Source organism: Aptenodytes patagonicus, chromosome W (genome assembly GCF_965638725.1).
Source record: "Aptenodytes patagonicus chromosome W, bAptPat1.pri.cur, whole genome shotgun sequence".
Classification (NCBI taxonomy): Eukaryota; Metazoa; Chordata; class Aves; order Sphenisciformes; family Spheniscidae; genus Aptenodytes; species Aptenodytes patagonicus.
The window spans coordinates 32,617,093-32,642,357 of record NC_134981.1 but is presented as its reverse complement, the minus strand read 5'-3'; the positions used below and the strand labels follow the sequence as shown (position 1 = coordinate 32,642,357).

Here is a 25,265-nt window from a genome sequence, read left to right as displayed (position 1 = left end):
GTTCCCTGTTGTGCTGTCTATCACCTCTGGGAGCTGGATCAAGGATATCATTTTGCTGCACTGTGTAACACTACTGGTTTATGATGTGATAAAATTTTTGGTCGTGAGACTAATTTTTGTATTTGTACTTCCGTATTTGTACTCGGCATTGCCGTCATCTCCGTACCTCTGGAGCCACCTTTCGGAAACTATTAATAATGACACCTTTTACCTTTTCTCCTTGGGGAACCAATCTATGGGGGAGATGGGGGGGACCCTTTCCCCTGCTCCTTCACCTTCCCTTTCTCCTCCAGGCTAGTTACAACAGCTCTTGAGAATTTTGAATATCCTTGGGATGTTCAAACCAGCATGTTCCTATTGCTCTGTCTCCTGAATGTGGTTCAGGTCTTGTTTAAGGTTAAACAATTATTTAAGAATACCATCCAGAGATCAATCCCGGCGACAGGCACCGCGGCTACTCCAACCCCGGCAACAGGCACTGCAGCTGAACCAGAGAACGAACCCATGCCGGTATCAGTCGCCCCTATACACAAGAAGAAATACACAAGAAAATGAACTTGTTAAGTAAGGGATGAAGATGAACCAGGGCCATCACGAGAACACGAGGAGGAAGAGGCAGAACCCATAAATGATATGGTAACCACCTGATCCCTATCCCTGAGTGAGCTGCGAGATATGCGAAAAGATTTCAGTCGTCATCCAGGCGAGTACGTTGTCACCTGGCTGCTCCAATGCTGGGATAACGGGGCCAGTAGCCTGGAATTAGAGGGTAGGGAAGCCAAGCAGCTGGGATCCCTTTCCAGGGAAGGGGGCATCGACAAAGCGATTGGAAAAGGGACACGAGTCCTCAGCCTCTGGAGGCGACTCCTGTCAGGGGTGAAGGAAAGGTATCCCTTCAAGGACGATGTTATATGTCACCCAGGCAAGTGGACCACCATGGAGAAGGGTATCCAGTACCTGAGGGAATGAGCCGTGCTGGAGGTGATTTATGATGACCTGAAAAATGAGCAGTTATCCAAAGACCCCGATGAAGTCAGGTGCACACGACCCATGTGGCGGAAGTTGGTACGGAGCGCACCATCGTCATATGCCAACTCATTGGCAGTAATGACCTGGAAAGACGGAGAGGAACAAACGGTGGATGAATTGGCTGGCCAACTCCGGCAATACAAAGAAAGTCTCTCTTCCTCCCTACGGGCCTGCGTCTCAGCTGTGGAGAAACTGTCCCGGGAGGTCCAGCAACTCAAAGACGATAGGTCCTACTCCCCACCTGTACGGACCAGTATCTCAGCCATTAGGAGTCAGCGTCCCTTTGCTCAAGAGAGAGGATATAGTGGATACACACCACGGGCCACCCTGTGGTTTTACCTGCGTGACCGTGGAGAGGACATGAGGAAGTGGGATGGAAAAATCTACCTCAGCCCTAGGGGCACGGGTACATGAGTTGCAAGGAGACACAATCACAAAAGGGGGTTCTTCCAGGAAAATTGCTGCTCCAGTTTCCAGTGGGCAGTTCCCCAGACAGAGTAGAAGGGCTGATTTTACTTCCGAGCTTAATAAAGGGACTTTTGATTTGCATTTACAAGTGAGTAACGAATACTGTGACCAGGACTAGAGGGGCCCTGCCTCCAGCCAGGTGGAGGAAAGGGACAACCGGGTTTACTGGACTGTATGGATTCGATGGCCTGGCACATCAGACCCACAGGAGTATAAGGCTCTAGTAGACACCGGTGTACAGTGTACCTTAATGCCATCAAGCTATAAAGGGGCAGAACCCATCTGTATTTCTAGAGTGACACGGGGGATCCCAATAGCTAACTGTATTGGAGGCTGAAGTGAGCCTAACTGGGAATGAGTGGCAGAAGCCCCGCATTGTGACTGGCCCAGAGGCTCCGTGCATCCTTGGCATAGACTACCTCAGGAGAGGGTATTTCAAGGACCCAAAAGGGTACCGGTGGGCTTTTGGTATAGCTGCCTTGGAGATGGAGGAAATTAAACAGCTGTCCACCTTGCCTGGTCTCTCGGAGGACCCCTCTGTTGTGGGGTTGCTGAAGGTCGAAGACCAACAGGTGCCGATCGCTACCACCACGGTGCACCGGTGGCAATATCGCACCAACCGAGACTCCCTGATTCCCATCCATGAGCTGATTCGTCGACTGGAGAGCCAAGGAGTGATCAGCAAGACTCGCTCACCCTTTAACAGTCCCATATGGCCAGTGCGGAAGTCTAATGGAGAGTGGAGACTAACAGTAGACTATTGTGGCCTGAATGAAGTCACGCCACCGCTGAGTGCTGCTGTGCCAGACATGCTAGAACTTCAATACGAACTGGAGTCAAAGGCAGCCAAGTGGTATGCCACAGTTGATATTGCTAATGCGTTTTTCTCAATCCCTTTGGCAGCAGAGTGCGGGCCACAGTTTGCTTTCACTTGGAGGGGCGTCCAGTACACCTGGAACCGACTGCCCCAGGGGTGGAAACACAGCCCCACCATTTGCCATGGACTGATCCAGACTGCACTGGAACAGGGTGGAGCTCCAGAACACCTGCAATACATTGATGACATCATCATGTGGGGCAACACAGCAGGAGAAGTTTTTGAAAAAGGGAAGAAAACAGTCCAAATCCTGCTGAAGGCCGGGTTTGCCATAAAACAAAGTAAGGTCAAGGGACCTGCACAGGAGATCCAGTTTTTAGGAATAAAATGGCAAGATGGATGTTGTCAAATCCCAATGGATGTGATCAACAAAATAACAGCCATGCCTCCACCAACTAGCAAAAAGGTAACACAAGCTTTCTTAGGCGTCGTGGGTTTTTGGAGAATGCATATTCCAAATTACAGTCTGATCGTAAGCCCTCTCTATCAAGTGACCCGAAAGAAGAACGATTTCAAATGGGGCCCTGAGCAACGACAAGCTTTTGAACAAATTAAACGGGAGATAGTTCACGCAGTATCCCTTGGGCCAGTCCGGGCAGGGCAAGATGTAAAAAATGTGCTCTACACCGCAGCCGGGGAGAATGGCCCTACCTGGAGTGTCGTGGTTTAACTTCAGTCGGCAACTAAGCACCACGCAGCCGCTTGCTCACTCCCCCCCCACCCGGTGGGATGGGGGAGAGAATTGGAAGAGCACAAGGTAGAAAAACTCGTGGGTTGAGATAAAAACAGTTTAATAATTGAAATAAAATGATAATAATAATAATATGATAATAATAATAATAATAATACACAAAGCAAGTGATGCACAGTACAATTGCTCACCACCCGCCGACCGATGCCCAGCCAGTCCCCGAGCAGCGGTCCCCCCCGGCCAGCTTTCCCCAGTTTATGTACTGAGCATGACGTCACATGGTATGGAATGTCCCTTTGGCCAATTTGGCTGTACCCCCTCCCAGCTTCTTGTGCACCTCCAGCCTTCTCAGTCGGTAGAACATGGGAAGCTGAAAAGTCCTTGGCTAGTGTAAGCATTACCTAGCAACAGCTAAAACATCGGTGCGTTATCAACTTTGTTCTCATCCTAAATCCAAAACACTGTACCAGCTACTAGAAAAGAAATTAACTCTATCCCTGCCGAAACCAGGACAATATCCACCCCTTATTCTATACCATCTGCGTCATGCTCAAGTCTCATATTTTCCAGTACATTTTCATTAATCACCACCCCTTTATATATATATATATATATACACACACACAGAGATATCATTCCCTTCGTCTGTGGGCCATCCCTCTAAAATGTTCGGTGAGTTCATTTAGTCCATGACTTCGGGCTCCATCTGTCATAATAATCTTTCAGGGCAGGAAAAATGGAGATGGTATGTGGTGTTGGATTGTTCCATGTTGAAGTCAGTTCTGGTACCATCATCACTGTGCTTTGCTTGGTTTCACTGAAGCTATTCTTCATTAGTCTGGGTGATTCTTATTGTAATAACATTAGTATGGCATATAATATTATTAGTATTATTAGTATATCTGTGTATTATTAGTATAACTATTATAACTATAATTAGTACTTAACATCACATAATTCAGATCATTGGCTATTCTCACCCAAAATCAAATCCCCTTGAGGTACACATCGGACTTCCCCATCCTCCCGCATTATCCACCAAGTGCACCCAGGTCCTTGAGCAAAAGCAATCCCATGGATGGGTTTGCCTCTGCCTGAGGCAGGAATAACCCAGACTGTCTTCCCCAGCATATTTTTTATGTGCACTACAGGAACTTTATTCCCATCTACAGTACGTAAAAGTTCTGACTGGGCAGGGCCTGCTCGATTGGCAGATCCCCGAGTGTTGACTAACGAGGTGGCCTTTGCTAAATGCGTATCCCAATGTTTGAACGTCCCGCCACCCATTGCTCTCAGTGTAGTCTTTAACAGTCCATTGTATCGTTCAATTTTCCCAGAGGCTGGTGCATGATAGGGGATGTGATACACCCACTCAATGCCGTGCTCTTTGGCCCAGGTGTCTATGAGGTTGTTTCGGAAATGAGTCCCATTGTCTGACTCAATTCTTTCTGGGGTGCCATGTCGCCATAGGACTTGCTTTTCAAGGCCCAGGATACTGTTCCGGGCGGTGGCATGGGGCACGGGATATGTTTCCAGCCATCCGGTGGTTGCCTCCACCATTGTAAGCACGTGGCGCTTGCCTTGGCGGGTTTGTGGGAGTGTGATATAATCGATCTGCCAGGCCTCCCCATATTGATATTTCAACCATCGTCCTCCATACCAAAAAGGCTTTAACCGCTTGGCTTGTTTGATTGCAGCGCATGTTTCGCATTTATGGATAACCTGGGCTATAGTGTCCATGGTCAAGTCCACCCCTCGATCACGAGCCCATCTGTATGTTGCATCTCTTCCTTGGTGGCCTGAGGTGTCATGGGCCCACCGAGCTAGAAATAATTCACCCTTCTGTTGCCAGTCCAGATCCACCTGAGCCACTTCAATCTTAGCAGCCTGATCCACCTGCTGGTTGTTTTGATGTTCTTCAGTGGCCCGACTCTTGGGTACGTGAGCATCTACGTGACGGACTTTTACAACCAGGTTCTCCACCCAGGCAGCAATATCTTGCCACAATGCGGCAGCCCAGATGGGTTTGCCTCTGCGCTGCCAGTTGCTCTGCTTCCATTGCTGCAACCACCCCCACAGGGCATTTGCCACCATCCATGAGTCAGTAGAGAGATAGAGCACTGGCCACTTTTCTCGGTCAGCAATGTCTAAAGCCAGCTGGATGGCCTTTACTTCTGCAAATTGGCTCGATTCACCTTCTCCTTCAGCAGTTTCTACAACTTGTCGCATAGGACTCCATACAGCAGCTTTCCACCTCCGATGCTTTCCCACAATACGACAGGACCCATCAGTGAACAGGGCATATTGCTTCTCATTTTCTGGTAGTTCATTATACATTGGGGCCTCTTCAGCACGCGTTACCTCCTCCTCTGGCAATATTCCAAAATCTTTGCCTTCTGGCCAGTCCATGATCACTTCCAGGATTCCTGGGCGACTGGGGTTTCCTATTCGAGCCCGTTGTGTGATCAGTGCGACCCACTTACTCAATGTAGCATCAGTTGCATGATGTGTACAGGGGACCCTCCCTCTGAACATCCAGCCTAGCACCGGCAGTCGGGGTGCCAGGAGGAGCTGTGCTTCAGTGCCGATCACTTCTGAAGCAGCTCGAACCCCTTCATATGCTGCTAATATCTCTTTTTCAGTTGGAGTATAGCGGGCCTCAGATCCTCTGTATCCCCGACTCCAAAACCCTAGGGGTCGACCTCGAGTCTCCCCTGGTGCTTTCTGCCAGAGGCTCCAGGTAGGGCCGTTCTCCCCGGCTGCGGTGTAGAGCACATTTTTTACCTCTTGCCCTGCCCGGACTGGCCCCAGGGCTACTGCATGAACTATCTCCTCTTTAATTTGTTCAAAAGCTTGTCGTTGCTCAGGGCCCCATTTGAAATCGTTCTTCTTCCGGGTCACTTGATAGAGAGGGTGTACAATCAGACTGTAATTTGGAATGTGCATTCTCCAAAAACCCACGACGCCTAAGAAAGCTTGTGTTTCCTTTTTGCTAGTTGGTGGAGACATGGCTGTTATTTTGTTGATCACATCCATTGGGATCTGACGACGTCCATCTTGCCATTTTATTCCTAAAAATTGGATCTTCTGTGCAGGTCCCTTGACCTTACTTTGTTTTATGGCAAACCCGGCCTTCAGCAGGATTTGGACTATTTCCTTCCCTTTTTCAAAAAATTCTTCTGCTGTGTTGCCCCACACAATGATATCATCAATGTATTGCAGGTGTTCTGGAGCTCCACCCTGTTCTAGTGCAGTCTGGATTAGTCCATGGCAAATGGTAGGGCTGTGTTTCCACCCCTGGGGCAGTCGGTTCCAGGTGTACTGAACACCCCTCCAAGTGAAAGCAAACTGTGGCCTGCACTCTGCTGCCAAAGGGATTGAGAAAAACGCATTAGCAATATCAACTGTGGCATACCACTTGGCTGCCTTTGACTCCAGTTCGTATTGAAGTTCTAGCATGTCTGGCACAGCAGCACTCAGCGGTGGCGTGACTTCATTTAGGCCACGATAGTCTACTGTTAGTCTCCACTCTCCATTAGACTTCCGCACTGGCCATATGGGACTGTTAAAGGGTGAGCGGGTCTTGCTGATCACTCCTTGGCTCTCCAGTCGACGAATCAGCTTATGGATGGGAATCAGGGAGTCTCGGTTGGTGCGATATTGCCGCCGGTGCACTGTGGTGGTAGCAATTGGCACTTGTTGGTCTTCGACCTTCAGCAACCCCACAACAGAGGGGTCCTCCGAGAGACCAGGCAAGGTGGACAGCTGTTTAATTTCCTCCATCTCCAAGGCAGCTATACCAAAAGCCCACCGGTACCCTTTTGGGTCCTTGAAATACCCTCTCCTGAGGTAGTCTATGCCAAGGATGCACGGAGCATCTGGGCCAGTCACAATGGGGTGCTTCTGCCACCCGTTCCCAGTTAAACTCACTTCGGCTTCCAATACAGTTAGCTGTTGGGATCCCCCCGTCACCCCAGAAATACAGATGGGTTCTGCCCCTATATAGCTTGATGGCATTAGGGTACACTGTGCACCGGTGTCTACCAGAGCCTTATACTTCTGTGGGTCTGACGTGCCAGGCCACCGAATCCACACAGTCCAGTAAACCCGGTTGTCCCTTTCCTCCCCCTGGCTGGAGGCAGGGCCCCTCTAATCCTCATCACAGTACTCATTTCTCATTTCTTGTACGTACGAGTCAGAAGTTTCTTCATTAAGATCAAGAGTAAGATCAGCCCTTCTACTCTCTCTGGGGAACTGCCCGCTGGAAACTGGAGCAGCAATTTTCCTGGAAGAACCTCTTTCTGTGATTGTTTTCCCTTGCAATTCGCGTACCCGTGCCCCTAGGGCTGCAGTAGGTTTCCCATCCCACTTCCTCATGTCCTCTCCGTGGTCACGCAGGTAAAACCATAGGGTGCCCCGTGGTGTGTACCCTTTATATTCTCTCTCTTGAGCAAAAGAACGCTTACTTCTAATAGCCGAGATACTGGTCCGTACAGGTGAGGAGTAGGACCTATCCTCTCTGAGTTGCTGGATCTCCCGGGACAGTTTTTCGGACAGTTTTTCCACAGCCGAGACGAGGGAGGAAGAAAGACTTTCCTCGTATTGCCGGAGTTGACTAGCCAATTCATCCACTGTTTGTTCCTCTCCATCTTTCCAGGTCATCACTGCCAGTGAATTGGCGTATGACGATGGTGAGCTCCTTATAAACTTCCGCCACATGGGTCGTGTGCACTTGACTTCGTCTGGATCTTTGGATAGTTGTTCATTGTTCAGGTCACCATAAATCACCTCCAGCACAGCTAATTCTCTCAGAAACTGGATACCCTTCTCCATGGGCGCAAAAAACCGCGGCCAAACCCGCGAAAAGGAAAAGCGCAGGGAGCGAGAGGGAGCCCCAGCCCCGCCATTCCCCGAGCCGGAGGAGGGCGTTCCTGACGATCGGCAGCTCTGACTCAGCGTGGGCGGGGACAAGAGGGGCGGCGGCCAAACCCCCTCACTTACAAGAGCAGCTCCAGGGAGCGCGAGCGACCCGGAGCGCGGCGAACAGGGCGGGCAAACAGGACGTGGCGCGTCAGAAGGGCGTGGCGCGGCAGTTCGCGCAGGCAGGGCGTGCAGGGAAGGCGAGCGGGCAAGGCGCAGCCCCACTCCCGGCTCTAGAGGCCAACTCAACTGGTAATCGTCGGCTTCCGAGAAGAGGACCGGCTATGGTTTCCACTCGGCCGAAAGCCGTCGCCAGGAGGAATGTGGCGACCCAGACGGAGCTCACACGCAAGCATACAGCTGTCCAGGTCTCTGGCTGCAGGGAGTGCCTGAGCCTGTCAGCTGTGCCGGAGGGCAGCAGAGACAACACCTGTGTGCGGTGTGACCAGGTGGATGATCTGCTCGGCCTGGTGGCAGAGCTGAAGGAGGAGGTGGAAAGGTTGAGGAGTATCCGGGAGTGTGAGAGGGAGATAGATTGGTGGAGCCGCACCCTACCATCCCTGAGGCAGAGGCAGCAGAAGGAGGCTCCGCGAGAAGCAGAGGACCCCCTGCCTTCTTGCCACCAGGTAGAAAGAGGGGACCTAAGCGACGGGGGGGGATGGAAACGGGTCCCTGCTCGGCGTGCCAGGCAAACCCCTGCCCGGCCTCCCTCACCTTCCCGGTTGCCTTTACACAACAGATATGGGGCCCTGGAACTTGAGGGCGAGGCAAGCGAGGACGTAGATGAAGGTCCATCCGGGGGGTCGCCTAGGGTGAGGCAGTCAGCCCCACGCATTACGACTGCCGCTGCTAAGAAAAAAAGGAGGGTAATTGTCATAGGCGATTCCCTTCTGAGGGGAACAGAGGGCCCGATATGCCGACCGGACCCGTCCCACAGGGAAGTCTGCTGCCTCCCTGGGGCCCGGGTCAGAGACATCACTAGGAAGCTCCCTGGTTTGGTACGGCCTTCTGATTACTACCCGCTGCTGGTTATACAGGCTGGCAGTGATGAGGTTGTGGAGAGAAGTCCTGCGGCGATCAAAAGGGACTTCAGGGCACTGGGGCGACTGGTTCAAGGATCGGGAGCACAGGTAGTGTTTTCCTCTATCCCTGCAGTGGCAGGGAAGGATACCGAAAGGAGCAGGAAAACACACCTGATCAACGCGTGGCTCAGGGGCTGGTGCCGTCGGAGGAATTTTGGCTTTTTTGATCATGGGGAGGTTTACATGGCACCGGGCCTGCTGGTGACAGACGGAGTCCAGCTGTCTCACAAGGGAAAAAGGATCATGGCTCATGAATTGGCAGGGCTCATTGAGAGGGCTTTAAACTAGGTTCGAAGGGGGAAGGGGATAAAACCAGGCTCGCTAGAGATGAGCCGAGGGGTGGCGTGCCGATGCCGGGGGCGAAATCGATAGCCCAGCTCAAGTGCATATACACCAATGCACGCAGCATGGGCGGCAAGCAGGAGGAGCTGGAAGCCATTGTGCAGCGGGAGAGATATGACTTAGTCGCCCTCACAGAAACATGGTGGGGTGACTCTCACGACTGGAGTGCTGCAATGGATGGCTACAGACTCTTCAGAAGGGACAGGCGAGGAAGGAGAGGCGGTGGGGTGGCCCTGTATGTTAGGGAGTGTTTTGATTGTATAGAGCTCAACGATTGTGATGATGGTACGGTTGAGTGTCTATGGGTAAGGATGAGGGGGAAGGCCAACGAGGCAGATATCCTGCTGGGAGTCTGTTATAGACCACCCAACCAGGATGAAGGGGCGGATGAAGCGTTCTATAAGCGGCTGGCACAAGTCTCTCAATCGCTAGCCCTTGTTCTCGTGGGGGACTTCAACTTCCCGGATGTCTGCTGGAAATACAACACGGCAGAGAGGAAGCGGTCTAGGAGGTTCCTGGAGTGTGTGGAAGACAACTTCCTGACACAGCTGGTAAGTGAGCCTACCAGGGGAGGTGCCTCGCTCGACCTGCTGTTTACTAACAGAGAAGGACTGGTGGGAGATGTGGTGGTCGGAGGCCGTCTTGGGCTTAGCGACCATGAAATGATAGAATTCTCGCTTCTTGGTGAAGTAAGGAGGGGGGGCAGCAAAACCACAACCATGGACTTCCGGAGGGCGGACTTTGGCCTGTTCAGGACGCTGGTTGAGAGAGTCCCGTGGGAGACGGTCCTGAAGGGCAAAGGGGTCCAGGAAGGCTGGACGATCTTCAAGAAGGAAGTCTTAAAGGCGCAGGAGCAGGCTGTCCCTGTACGCCGTAAGAAGAATGGGCGGAGAAGACGACCGGCCTGGCTGAACGGGGAGCTCTTGCTGGGACTCAGGAAAAAAAGGAGAGTTTACCGCTTGTGGAAGAAGGGGCAGGCGACTCAAGAAGAGTACAGGGATATCGTTAGGTCGTGCAGAGAGGAAATGAGAAAGGCAAAAGCCCAGCTAGAACGCAATCTGGCCGCTGTCGTTAAAGACAACAAAAAAAGTTTTTACAAATATATTAATGACAAGAAGAGAGCCAAGGAGAATCTCCATCCTTTATTGGATGCAAGGGGGAACATTGTCACTGAGGATGAGGAAAAGGCTGAGGTACTCAATGCCTTCTTTGCCTCAGTCTTTAACAGGCAGACCAGTTATCCTCAGGGTACTCGGCCCCCCGAGCTGGAAGACGGGGACGGTGAGCAGGATGAACCCCCCGTAATCCAGGAGGAAGCAGTCAATGACCTGCTATGCCACCTGGACACTCACAAGTCTATGGGGCCGGATGGGATCCACCCGAGAGTGCTGAGGGAGCTGGCGGAGGTGCTTGCCAAGCCGCTCTCCATCATTTATCAGCAGTCCTGGTTAACGGGGGAGGTTCCGGAAGACTGGAGGCTTGCCAATGTGACGCCCATCCACAAGAAGGGCCGGAAGGAGGATCCGGGGAACTACAGGCCTGTCAGCCTGACCTCGGTGCCGGGGAAGATTATGGAGCGGCTCATCTTGAGGGCGCTCACAAGGCATGAGCGGGACAACCAGGGGATCCGGCCTAGCCAGCACGGGTTCATGAGAGGCAGGTCCTGCTTGACCAACCTGATCTCCTTCTATGACCAGGTGACCCGCCTAGCGGATGAGGGAAAGGCTGTGGATGTGGTCTACCTGGACTTCAGCAAGGCCTTTGACACTGTCTCCCACAGCATTCTCCTAGAGAAGCTGGCGGCTCACGGCTTAGACAGGTGGACTCTGCGCTGGGTCAAAAACTGGCTGGACGGCCGGGCCCAGAGAGTTGTGGTGAATGGAGTTACATCCAGTTGGCGGCCGGTCACGAGCGGTGTTCCCCAGGGCTCAGTACTGGGGCCGGTCTTGTTTAATATCTTTATTGATGATCTGGATGAGGGGATTGAGTGCACCCTCAGTAAGTTTGCAGACGACACCAAGTTGGGTGGGAGTGTTGATCTGCTCGAGGGTAGGAAGGCTCTGCAGAGGGACCTGGACAGGCTGGATGGATGGGCCCAGGCCAACTGTATGAGGTTCAACAAGGCCAAGTGCCGGGTCCTGCACTTCGGCCACAACAACCCCATGCAGCGCTACAGGCTTGGGGAAGAGTGGCTGGAAAGCTGCCTGGCGGAAAAGGACCTGGGGGTGTTGGTCGACAGCCGGCTGAACATGAGCCGGCAGTGTGCCCAGGCGGCCAAGAAGGCCAATGGCATCCTGGCCTGTATCAGAAATAGTGTGGCCAGTAGGAGTAGGGAAGTGATCGTGCCCCTGTACTCGGCACTGGTGAGGCCGCACCTCGAATACTGTGTTCAGTTTTGGGCCCCTCACTACAAGAAGGACGTTGAGGTGCTGGAGCGTGTCCAGAGAAGGGCAACGAGGCTGGTGAGGGGTCTGGAGCACAAGTCTTATGAGGAGCGGCTGAGGGAACTGGGGTTGTTCAGCCTGGAGAAAAGGAGGCTGAGGGGAGACCTCATCGCTCTCTACAACTACCTGAAAGGAAGTTGTAGCGAGGTGGGTGTTGGTCTTTTCTCCAAAGTAACAAGCGATAGGACGAGAGGAAATGGCCTCAAGTTGCGGCAGGGGAGGTTTAGATTGGATGTAAGGAAAAATTTCTTTACTGAAAGAGTGGTGAAACATTGGAACAGGCTGCCCAGGGAAGTGGTGGAGTCCCCATCCCTGGAGGTATTTAAAAGACGTGTAGATGAGGCGCTTAGGGACATGGTTTAGTGGGCCTGGTGGTGTTGGGTTGACGGTTGGACTCGATGATCTTAGAGGTCTTTTCCAACCTCAATGATTCTATGATTCTATGATTCTATGGTGGCCCACTTGCTTGGGCGACATATGACATCTTCCTTAAAGGGATACCTTTCCTTCACGCTTGACAAGAGTCGCCTCCAAAGGCTGAGGACTCGTGTCCCTTTTCCAATTGCTTTATCAATGCCCCCTTCCCTAGAAAGGGATCCCAGCTGCTTGGCTTCCCTACCCTCTAATTCCAGGCTACTGGCCCCATTATCCCAGCATCGGAGCAGCCAGGTGACAATATGCTCACCTGGACGACGGCTGAAATCTTTTCGCATATCTCGCAGCTCACTCAGGGATAGAGATCGGGTGGTCACTGCCTCGTTTATGAGTTCTTCCTCTTCCTCCTCCCCGATCAGCGGCCGGCTCTCCTCCTCCCGTTCTCGTGATGGCCCTTCTCCAGGGTACTCGTACACTTCTTCCTCCGGTTCCCTTTTAGAAGAAGCTTCTTCCTCCCTTACTAAACGAGCTGACTTCCGCTTCCAAAATTTCTTCTTGTGTACAGGGGCGACTGATACCGGCACAGGCTGGTTCTTTGCTTCAGCCACAGGGCCTGTTGCCGGGGTTGGAGTGGTCGCAGTGCATGTCGCCGGGGTTGGAGTGGCCACAGTGCAAGTGCATGTCACCGGAGTCCGAGTAGCCGCAGGGCCTGTTGCCGGGGTCTGAGTGACTGCAGTGCAAGTGCATGTCACCGGAGTCTGAGTGGCCGCAGGGCCTGTTGCCGGGGTTGGAGTGGCCACAGTGCACGTGCATGTCACCAGGGTCTGAGTGGCCGCAGTGCATGTTGCCGGGGTCTGAGTGGCTGCAGTGCATGTCGCCGGGATTGGAGTGGCCGCAGTGCATGTCGCTGGGGTCTTAGTGGCCGCAGTGCATGTCACCGGGTCTGAGTGGCTGCAGTGCATGTCGCCGGGATTGGAGTGGCCGCAGTGCATGTCGCCAGGGTCTGAGTGGCCGCAGTGCATGTCGCCGGGGTCTGAGTGGCCGCAGGGCCTGTCGCCAGGGTTGGAGTGGCCGCAGGGCGTGTTGCCCGGGTCTGAGTGGCCGCAGTGCGTGTCGTTTTAATGTCAGAGCCAGAGACCTTCCCTTCCCTTTGAGGGCACTGAATGGTGTTGAACAGGGCTCGGTAGGCATGGGCCAGGCCCCAGCACGTTGCAATGAGCTGCATCTCTCTGGAGTTGCCAGGGTGACAGCATACTTTTTCCAAATATTCTACTAACTTTTCAGGATTCTGCACTTGCTCAGGGGTGAAGTTCCAAAACACTGGGGGTGCCCATTGGCCTAGGTACTTGCCCATCTTGTCCCACACACCCTGCCACTCATAATTATTCAGCCTTGGGGCAGATCTCTGGATGATATTCTTAAATTGCTTACCAACTTTAGACAAAACCGAAACAGTATTCCCAAGAAGTATTAATAGAAGTATCTTAACTGCCCAAGGATGTTCAAAATACTGAAAAATTACTGTAATGAAGGAGGAAACATTATAGAAGAAGGTAGTGACCCTGCCATTCTGTATTTCCTCCGTAAAAAAACTCTCAGAAAAGTTACTGCAATTGCTAGTTGTCTCCACGAAATGATCTCCGTGGTACAGTAACGGCTTCATTGCGAAGTTTACATACCACACTAACGTCAAGGTCAATGTTCTAAAAACAAACCTCACAAGCGAGACATTACTATTCACTGCAGACCACAGCAAACTGCAAAACCCAACACCAATCTTTAACATGTACAGCAGGAAAAAGAGCGCGATGCAGATTATACAAATCAATATCGAGAACAGAGAAACCAACATTGTGACCCACAACTACTAACAGATATAAGTTCTTTAATACACTCCGGTTAACCTGTTATTATCTCAAACCCTTCGAGCCCCACGTTGGGCGCCAAAAAGGACTGTCGTGGTTTAACTTCAGTCGGCAACTGAGCACCACGCAGCCGCTCGCTCACTCCCCCCCCACCCGGTGGGATGGGGGAGAGAATTGGAAGAGCACAAGTTAGAAAAACTCGTGGGTTGAGATAAAAACAGTTTAATAATTGAAATAAAATGATAATAATAATATGATAATAATAATAATAATAATACACAAAGCAAGTGATGCACAGTACAATTGCTCACCACCCGCCGACCGATGCCCAGCCAGTCCCCGAGCAGCGGCCCCCCCCGGCCAGCTTTCCCCAGTTTATGTACTGAGCATGACGTCACATGGTATGGAATGTCCCTTTGGCCAGTTTGGCTGTGCCCCCTCCCAGCTTCTTGTGCACCTTCAGCCTTCTCAGTCGGTAGAACATGGGAAGCTGAAAAGTCCTTGGCTAGTGTAAGCATTACCTAGCAACAGCTAAAACATCGGTGCGTTATCAACTTTGTTCTCATCCTAAATCCAAAACACTGTACCAGCTACTAGAAAAGAAATTAACTCTATCCCTGCCGAAACCAGGACACTGGAGCCTCTGGCAGAAAGCACCAGGGGAGACTCGAGGTCGACCCCTAGGGTTTTGGAGCCGGGGATACAGAGGATCCGAGGCCCGCTATACTCCAATTGAAAAAGAGATCTTGGCAGCCTATGAAGGGGTTCGAGCTGCTTCGGAAGTGATCGGCACTGAAGCACAGCTCCTCCTGGCACCCCGACTGCCGGTGCTGGGCTGGATGTTCAGAGGGAGGGTCCCCTGTACACATCATGCAACTGATGCTACGTGGAGGAAGTGGGTCACACTGATCACACAACGGGCTCAAATAGGAAACCCCAGTCGCCCAGGAATCTTGGAAGTGATCATGGATTGGCCAGAAGGCAAAGATTTTGGAATATTGCCAGAGGAGGAGGTGACTCGTGCTGAGGAGTCTCCAATGTATAATGAACTACCAGAAAATGAGAAGCAATATGCCCTGTTCACTGATGGGTCCTGTTGTCTTGTGGGAAAGTTTCACTTATTTTGTATATTGTTTTATCATTATTATTATTATTATTTTCCCTTCCTTTTCTGTCCTATTAGACTGTCTTTATCTCAACCCATGAATTTTCCTTTTTTTTCCCCGGATTCTCTCCCCCATCCCACTGGGGGTTGGGAATTAGCAAACGGCTGTGTGGTGTTTAGCTGCGTGCCAGGTTAAACCACAACAGTAGTGTAACTTCAGTTTCAAGCAAAGTGGTCTTTTATTACTCCCGCCTAAAGGTTCTTCCTTCATTTTGGCAGAGTGGTAACAAAGTGTCGATAACAGCAACCCCTTTTGAAAACACTTCCATCAGGACAGGACCTGCCCGGAAAAACAGCTACAGCAGCCGAATGGTCAGGCGCAGTAAGAAAACCAAGAAGAAAGAGAGTTTAGAGAGGTGAGTAATCCTTTTGGTTTATGGCGAACGTGTTTCCTTGTGTGTGTGTGTGTACACATTACAATTAATTTTTAAAATTAAGTTAATACAATTCTCTCTCTTGCCTTCTACACCTCTTTTTGCCTTCTTCTATGAGATCCTATGGTTGTAACACATTCTTTCAATCCTTTTTTGCCTAAACTAGATTTGTTAAAATACCCTTTAAAAATTTTGCATGGCACACACACAGATATAGGGAAGAAAGTCAATAACTGAGGTTGCATCTTAATTTGGTTTTGGTATATCTTTTTGTACTTGTTTGTTTAAACTTTCTAGTGATAAGTTTATGTGCATTTTTAGTTTGATGCTATGTTTATGTGCATTTTGTAAATAAATTGCTAGTACTGTACAGATATTCCTTCAGGTTTGATTGGCTCTTAAATTAAGAAAATGAGGATTTATACTCATAAGGAGCTAACAGTTCCTCTGAAATACAGTGAATAAGTTTTAGTACAAATAGATTGTTACAATATTTATCCTACCTATTAGCAAATCAGTATATTTTCTAGACTCTGCAGTGTGGTTTGCTTTCATTTAAACATAGATTTAATATTTGCTTTTCTGAGGGCAATGGGAGAGTGAAGCAATGTCAGCCACAAGAACTTTGCCTGTGGTAATAGTATCTTTTGTGCATCTTAGCTTCTGATTAATGCTGTGCTCTTCTCACACTAGGAGGAGATCTCTCTTTAAAAAGCTGGCCAAGCAACCCTCTCCTCTTCTTCACACCAGCAGAAGTTTCTCCTGCCTGAACCGATCACTTTCATCAGGGGAGAGCTTGCCTGGGTCTCCAACCCACAGCTTGTCTCCCAGATCACCTACCCCAAGCTACCAATCCACTCCTGATTTTCCATCTGGTGAGTGTGAAAAAGTGGAGGGCAGAGGAAAAGGACTTGAAATTGAAGTGTATTGTACTTCTTATGAGCCCCCCCAGATCTGTTACACTCTGCTGAGAGTAGTCAGCTCTGACAAGCATAATCATTGAACAGCTGGTTTCTGTCTGGAAAAGGGAAAAAGATTCTTGATGCAAAATTAAACATATTTTCATGATACAGAAGCACCTAAAAGGGAACTGTCTACTAGGTTTGTCCAAGAGTTTAAATCCAAGTCTGATGGCTATAAGTTGTGTAATAAACAATCCAGGTGTAGAGTAGAAGGTAGAATCTTGTTTAGGAGAGGCTGATTGATAAAAGAATGAAACTGAAGAAAAAGTTCCTATGTAATGGAACTAGCATGGGCTCTCATGAACATGAATTTATTGTTGAAAAGATTGGCTGGGTGCTGAAATACGCATCTTTCTGATTCCTAAAAGTGCTTCACCTGCCCCTTTTTCCTATTTTACTTCTGTCACGATTTTAGTGTGTTACTAAAAGTGACTGCTGTTGTACAATCCCTTGCCAAAGGTAAATTATTTGGAAAGCCTTGATCATTGCTTTGAAGTGTGGCAGAAAGCATTAGCTATTTTATTTGAAAAGAAGGAAGTGATAACTTAAAGGGGATGAAGGAACAGAGAGGGAAAGGGAGAAATAGCAACATAATTGGAATGATGGGACCTGACGAGATGCATCCCAGAGTCCTGAGGGAATTGGCTGATGTAATTGCCAAGCCACTCTCCATGATATTTGAAAAGTCATGGCAGTCCGGTGAAGTCCCTGGTGACTGGAAAACGGGAAACATTGCACCCATTTTTAAAAAGGGTAGAAAGGAGGACCCTGGGAACTACCGACCTGTCAGCCTTGCCTCTGTGCCTGGGAAGATCATGGAACAGATCCTCCTGGAAGCTATGCTAAGGCACGTGGAGGACAGGGAGGTGATTCGAGACAGCCAGCATGGCTTCACCAAGGGCAAGTCTTGCCTGACCAACCTAGTAGCCTTCTATGATGGAGTGACTACATCAGTGGACAAGGGAAGAGCTACAGATGTCATCTATCTGGACCTCTGTAAGGCCTTTGACACGGTCCCCGACAACATCCTTTTCTCTAAATTGGAGAGATATGGATTTGATGGGTGGACTGTTTGGTGGATGAGGAATTGGCTGGATGGTTGCATCCAAGAGAGTAGTGGTCAACAGCTCAATGTCCAGATGGAGGTTGGTGACGAGTGCCGTCCCTCAGGGGTCCGTATTGGGACCGGTACTGTTTAATATCTTCATCAATGACATAGACAGTGGGATCGAGTGCACCCTCAGCAAGTTTGCAGATGACACCAAGCTGAGTGGTGCGGTCGACACGCCAGAGGGATGGGATGCCATCCAGAGGGACCTGGACAAGCTCAAGAAGTGGGCCCGTGTGAACCTCATGAGGTTTAACAAGGCCAAGTGCAAGGTCCTGCACCTGGGTCGGGGCAACCCCCATATCAATACAGGCTGGGGGATGAAGGGATTGAGAGCAGCCCTGCCGAGAAGGACTTGGGGGTACTGGTGGATGAAAAGCTGGACATGAGCCAACAATGTGTGCTCGCAGCCCAGAAAGCCAATCGTATCCTGGGCTGCATCAGAAGAAGCATGGCCAGCAGGTCAAGGGAGGTGATTCTGCCCCTCTACTCTGCTCTGGTGAGACCCCACCTGGAGTGCTGTGTCCAGCTCTGGAGTCCTCAGCACAGGAAAGACATGGACCTGTTGGAGCGGGTCCAGAAGAGGGTCACAAAAATGATCAGGGGGATGGAACACTTCTCTGAGGAAAGGCTGAGAGAGTTGGGGTTGTTCAGCCTAGAGAAGAGAAGGCTTTGGGGAGACCTTATTGCGGCCTTTCAATACTTAAAGGGGGGACAGACTTTTTTATAGGGCCTGTAGCGATAGGACAAGGGGGAATGGTTTTAAACTGAAAGAGGGTAGATTCAGACTAGATATGAGGAAGAAATTTTTTACGCTGAGGGTGGTGAAACAGTGGAACCGGTTGCCCAGAGAGGTGGTGGATGCCCCATCCCTGGAAACATTCAAGGTCAGGTTGGACGGGGCTCTGAGCAACCTGATCTAGTTGAAGATGTCCCTGCCCACGGCAGGGGGGTTGGACTAGATGATCTTTGGAGGTCCCTTCCAACCCAAAGTATTCTGTGATTCTATTCTATGATTCTATGATCCTATGATGCGGGTTTTATAGCCCAGTCACTCGAATCCTTCCAAATTCTGGAACATTGTGGCAGCAGACAGCACTTATGCCTTTTTGGATCAGTGCAAGCGCTACCTCTCACTGAGCATTTAGACAAGATTCAAAAAGCCTTCCTAATCTTATGTTTGTTTTGTTTGTTTGTTTAGGTACTAATTCTTCCCAGAGTAGTTCCCCTAGTTCAAGTGCTCCCAATTCTCCAGCTGGTTCAGGACACATAAGACCCAACACTCTTCATGGCTTGGGTCCAAAGCTTGGTGGGCAAAGATACAGATCTGGAAGACGCAAATCAGCTGGCAGCATTCCTCTCTCTCCTCTGGCACGGACACCTTCTCCAACACCCCAGCCAACATCCCCTCAGCGATCTCCATCACCATTGCTAGGACATTCGATTGGAAATACAAAAATAGCTCAGTCTTTTCCTAGCAAAATGCACTCCCCTCCAACTATTGTAAGGCATATTGTTAGGCCAAAGAGTGCAGAGCCACCAAGATCTCCAATGTTAAAGAGAGTCCAATCTGAAGAGAAACTTGCACCCTCTTATGGCAGTGATAAGAAACACTTATGTTCACGAAAACACAGTCTGGAAGTGACCCAGGAAGAAGTAAATAGAGAGTTGTCCCAAAGGGAAGTAACTCTTCAGAGCTTGGAGGAGAATATATGTGATGTGCAATCACTCACACGAGTCAGGCCCGCAGAGCAGGGCTGCTTGAAACGGCCCATCTCCCGAAAATTAGGTAGGCAAGAATCCATCGATGAGCTAGACAGAGAGAAGCTGAAGGTCAAGATAGTTATGAAAAAGCAAGATTTTGTTGAAAAAGCAAAGGCTGCTATACATGAACTTAGCAGTGAACCAGAAAATCCCAATACCTTAAGATTGGAAGAAAGAGACAAAAAAGCATTCCAGAAGGTATTAGAAAGATCAAAACAGTTTGAAACAAAAATTGTTGCTTTGGAGACCCAGTCAGCTCGTGGCATACTCAAAGACACCCTTCAAAAGAATGCAAGCTTGAGATCAAATGATTGTATTGCTTTAGATGCACAGATGTGTCATGGGCCTCGGCTTAATGAACTCAGTCATATTTCTTATGACTTCAAAAGAATTTCCTCTCCATGTACACTGCAAGATGTGCTACCTCAGTCCTCTGACAGGATGCTAAATGGAAAGGGAGAAAACACAGATAAAAATGTACCAACGAAAGAATTTGTCAAATTTGAAAGTTTAGGTGGTAAACTTGCAAATATTGATTATCTTAGAAAGAAAATGTCCTTTGAAGAAAAAGATGACAGCGTCTGTCCAGTGCTAAAACCCAAACTGACATCAAATGTTCATGAATGCCTTCAACTTAATACAGGCAGACCCATAAACATACAGCAGGACTCCACTGCAGTTGCCGATGGTAGAGTGTTTATCAGCAGTGCACATGCTGCTCAGATTAACTCAGTTTCTTTTGTTCCTCTCAAGACCTTGAATGGCCGAGCAGAAATGGGTGTGGAAAAATCAGCCCTTATTTCCACCGAGTGTCCTGTCAGAAAAAGTCCATCAGAATATAAACTTGATGGGAGGTCTGTTTCCTGTTTGAAGCCAATAGAAGGCACACTAGACATTGCCTTACTTTCTGGGCCACAGGCTTTGAAGACTGAACTGCCTTTGTGTGTGCTGCCAGAAGGACAGAGCACCAGCGGTGATGGGGGATCTCCTAAACCCCCAACACCACAAGGGTGTGGTGGAAAGGCAGAGCTGGCCTGTCAGAAAGAGCAGTTGTTAAGCTATTCAAAATCTAGCAAGGTCAACGTATCAGAGCCTCAGGTTCTGCAAACAAGCAAGAATACCCCAAATGCACCAGTCATCCCTGTGGCTGCAGAAGTAGTGACAGAGAAAAAGGTTTCTAGTCCAGCTGCTAAAGGCAATAGTTCTGTTATTGAAGCTGTTCAAAAGAAAGACACCTCCCCTTCAAAACAGAAGGATAATTCAATGGAAGCAGTGTCTTGTGTTATTCAGAGTGTTAAAACTACCCAAACATACTCCAAACTTTCTACTGTCCAAAGCACTCCTGAAAAAGCTGTAGGAAAAGAGAAGCAAATACAAAAGGAGTTGCCTGCCAAACAGCCAGTAGCCCAGAGAAATTGTGAGCCTATCCCTGCAAAGGTGGAGGTGATCAGGGAGTCATCTCTGAAGGTATCTGTCTCGGATGTCCTGACAACAAGCTACTCCAAAAGCAATGAAAAAAATTCTGCTGATTTTGCCATTCCACCTCAGATGCAAGGAAAGATGCAGGCAGCTGGCCCCAAGGCACAACCTATGGATGGCAGAGATTCACTGAAACAGCTAGGCAAAGGTGACACCAGCATTGCTAGTCATTTTGTGGAAAGGGACATAACCAAGCAGAAAGTTCTCATTGAGTCTAAGAAAGTTATTGCAGAGCCAAAGAGTGAAGCTCTTCCATCCAAACGGCCCATGCAATCCTCAATAGATTGTGATCCTGAAAATGAGAAGTCTGCACCAGTTTCCTCTGTGCAGAAGGACACCACCAAAGATTTAGGAAAGAAAGATCAGAAACAACTCACTGACATAAGGCTTCAAGCTACTGAGAGAGAGCAGTCCAGCCAAGTTCCTCGGCAGCAACTTAACGCTTCAGGCTCCCCTGCTGTGAGAGAGACTGTAAGCAGAAACTGTGCTGTAGATGTTCACATAGGTATTCAAGAACACGTGAAGCCTGCTGCCACCTATGTGGAAAGCAACGGTAATAAACTCAGGCCTGTCTCTGATACGAGTTCCTCTAAGTCGAAGCACTTGGATAAACAGACATTTTCACAAAAACCATGCACTCCAACTGTAAAAGAAACTATTATTCAGGTGTCTGCCAGCTCCCGGAAAGATGGGAAACATGCCAGTAAAAATGTGCCAGATCCCCTTTCTTTTGTTTCAGGCTCTTTGAGAAAAATGAACAATGAACATGTGCAAGCTGAAAGGCCTGTGAGTTTGGAGCATGGCTCAGTAGCCACCGTCCAAATGAGCAGCATCACTCCTGACACCAAACCTAAATCCTCTGCTGTTGGCCTGGTACCAGCAGGCCCAGAGAGTTCTAAGCAAATGCAAAGGCAAGAACCAGCAGGCTTTGGGGAATTTGCTGATCAAAAGCAACTTCACCTCAGTGAAAAACAAACCATGTCTCCTAAGTTTTCCACTGTGAAAGACTGTCTCTTGCTGAGCAAACAGGCAGACAGAAGCCCTAGTAACCAGATGATCTCTGCAGACAAAAGACCTGAAGGAAAAATATGCACTGGTGCACTTTATGTTCAACATGACCGTGGGAAAGTAGAGCCTACCCTTTGCCTCGCAAACTGTGATGTCAGAGGGAAAGGAGCAGAAAAAGCAACTGCAAGTAGCAAAAGCTCTCAAGATTCAAAAGGGAAAGGACAAGTTAATCAAAAACAGCCAGAAGATACAAACAAGCAGATTGCAATAAAACATTTGTTGGCTGCTAGCAGGCAGAGTTCTTGTCATGTGGCTGCAACACCAGGAAAGCCACTGACTTGTTCAGCCAATTTCTCTGAATGTAGACAAGAAGTATCTGTTTTGTCTTCAGGGAAGAGTGATGCATCTTCAGTAAAGGTTAAAGCAGGCTCACCTGAGCTTCCTGCAACCAGCTGCAAGGAACTAAATAAGAAAAGCACCTCTTCCATAGGGAGTGGTAAAGCAGAAATTAATAAAAGTGTTTCACTGATGACCTTGCACAGTGCTGCTGTTGTAGTAGAAGCCCACCACCCTGCTTCAAACCTTGGGGGGAAACCTGGAAATCAAGAAAAGTCTTTTTTTGTTAACACTGTGGATGTAAAGGGGAAAGATGCTGTTCAGACTCAGCAGTCTGCTTCAAGAAAACAGAATGCAGGTAAAGATTTACCTAGGTCAGCAACCACACCTGACTGCCCTAACGCACTTTCAAAACAAACTGACAAAGACTCAGTTTGGCAGCAGCGAGGAAAGGAAGCTTTGCGGAGCAGTCCTCACAAAAAATCCTGTTGACTGTAAGACCTGGCAGATGTGACTGAGACTAGCTGAAACAATGTCAATATATTTTGACTGCCTTTAAACCAGCACTGTGTGGTGTCTTTGTGTGGCAAAGCTTTCATGTCGTTGAAGAAAGGGGACGGGATATATAGAGAGGACTTTTTTTCAAAATGCCTTCCCAATTGTAACCGGTAAAACTGTTACCATATAGTATTTGTACAAAAATACCTTTACAGCTGAGAGCTGTTGAAGAAAAGATTGCCTCTGTAAATACCTAGTGATGTGTTTGGGGTTTGAATGTAGCATATATACTTTGCTGCTGATTGCATTGTTTACTCCTCTTTTTTAAGATAGTTGCTTTGCCGCTTATTTGCCATACTTGAATATGAAACCGAATTACTAAAACTCAGACCTAGCATGGACATGCACAAGCATTGGTCTGACTGGAAGACAAAAATAGGCCACATTTTTACTTACTAAAAATCCTAGCTAGAAGTTTAAAAAAATACTAGGAAAGAATAAATATGGTGACTTATTGTGAGTTTTTACATGTATTTTTAATAGTCAGATTTTGATAGTACTGTACTGGCTGACTGCTTCACCAGATCTAACACAAGATCTAACTGCATCTCCCTACTGCACAAAGCCTGTCTCTTGGAGTAGGTGTACTTAAAAGCTAAGGGAGGACCGCTTGGTTATCACAGCATCCCAGGAAGAGTCGTGTTCTCTGGTGAAACGGTGGTTTTTGTCTTGTCTTATTGGGAGTGTGTTCTGTGACCTTCACCTCAGACAAGGCTGAGACTCTGAAGCACACGCTGTGCGCTTAGTTTCTGCTGCAATCCTCTCTTGGTTTCTTTGAGCTTTTTTAAATCCAGGCCCTTACAGTGTGAGGCACAAGTATAAGCACATGACTTGCAGTACTATTATGTTCATCCCTGTTTTTAATGAATCTAGAGAATACATATTATCATGGCATATAGGTCTCCATAATTAGCTTCATACAGCTGTAGCTTTTTTCTATTTTGACAAGCAAGGTAAAAAGGAAAAAAAGCAGTTTCAGTGTCATATCTTCAAAAAAGTTCAGGACATCCGATACATTTTAATACATAGCTGGGGCCTTATGTTGTAGAATTAACTTGCTGTTTTTAGCAAGTAATTCTGGGTTTCACATTCATTTCTAAATGCATTGAGTAACTCCATACATTTCATAACATAATCTTTTTATTTGTATGCAGAGAAAGTAAATACTGCAATTATAAAAGAGGCATTTTGTAACAAAAGAACCTGTTGGAGCTATTTGGTGCTAGAATGTGACTGTCTTTACTTTTGCTAAGCCTTATTTAAATTTTGTATACTGTAGAACATGTAGACTTTGATCATTTTAGCGTGGAGGTATTTAGTTTGTTTTGAAGGATGAAAGGTAAAATTTGAAACATGTACAGGAGCACTACAAAATACCCTTGCAGATACGTTTTTTTAAATGATTGGGATCAATAGAATGGTAGTTTTGCTTATTTGTTATATGTACTATGTACCCACACTAGAGCTAGGCCCCTACCTGTTTCATTGGGGCATACGGATTGTCTTTCTGTCTCAAAAGCTAGAAAATTGTTCATAAAAGCACAGTGTAAACTTGACTTGGAGGTTTGTATGACAACTGACTGTGCAGAATTCATTTCCCTCTGGGAAAAGATTTATTACACTGATTAGTTGAGTTGGATTACAGCAAACCTGTCACGGAAAGATAAAATCACAAAAAAGTCCTTCTGATTTTTCATGTGGCACTAGAACATTCATACTGCCTTTGATGCATTCACAGAAGAGCTAGTGAGTGATGGATAATATTTTTTGAGCAGTTTTAAAGAGAAAATGGTCTTGACATTTACAGTTCATCTGTGCTTTGGCAGTTATTACAAATGAACACTAATGCATTTCGATATAACATTTCTGTCTGGGATGTATTTCCTAGTTTACAGTCGTCTTCATTTTTTAAACTATCCTAGTTTCCTTTAAAGCACATCTAGCTATTTGTTTACAGTATACTTTTATGTATATTTTGTATAGTTCATTATCACTTCTGACAAATAAGTTTTTTGCATTTTGGAAGTGTAACAGTGCTTAAGCTTGTGTTTATGTAGTACCTGTTTGTTGGTGTTTACCTTATCAGTAAGCTGTTAGAGATCCTCCTACCTGTGTGCTACTTGGTCAGTCTTTATGTGACTGTAGATCTGATGTGTTCCTTTGTAGACTTCCTGCTGTAGATTTCTCAGCTTACAAAAAAAAAAAGAAAAAAGGGAAAAAAAAAAAGAAAAAAAATGTTAGGGTCTGTGCAATAAAGTGTTTGCAGGTCTTATTTTCTCTAAGAAACTCCTTATGGATGTCATAATTGTTGTATATTGAACACAATTATTTATACTTATGCAGTTGCATAACACTGAAATAAAAATTCAGCATGAAACGTTGTGGTGTTAGCATTTTCCCTTGAACTGCTTTCACTCC

At 48.1% G+C, this 25,265-nt stretch overlaps 1 protein-coding gene across 1 annotated transcript in view; it reads left to right on the top strand.

Annotated features, from left to right (window-relative positions):
* Positions 1-25,201, top strand: part of LOC143172234 (microtubule-associated serine/threonine-protein kinase 4-like) — a 160,706-nt gene extending 135,505 nt beyond the window's left edge. The window contains exons 25-27 of the mRNA XM_076361464.1: positions 15,478-15,614; positions 16,326-16,507; positions 18,904-25,201. Of these exons, the coding sequence (XP_076217579.1) occupies positions 15,478-15,614; positions 16,326-16,507; positions 18,904-22,781 (4,197 nt within the window). The 3' untranslated portion in view covers positions 22,782-25,201. The remainder of the gene's footprint in view (positions 1-15,477; positions 15,615-16,325; positions 16,508-18,903) is intronic.
* Positions 25,202-25,265: the final 64 nt, after the last annotated feature.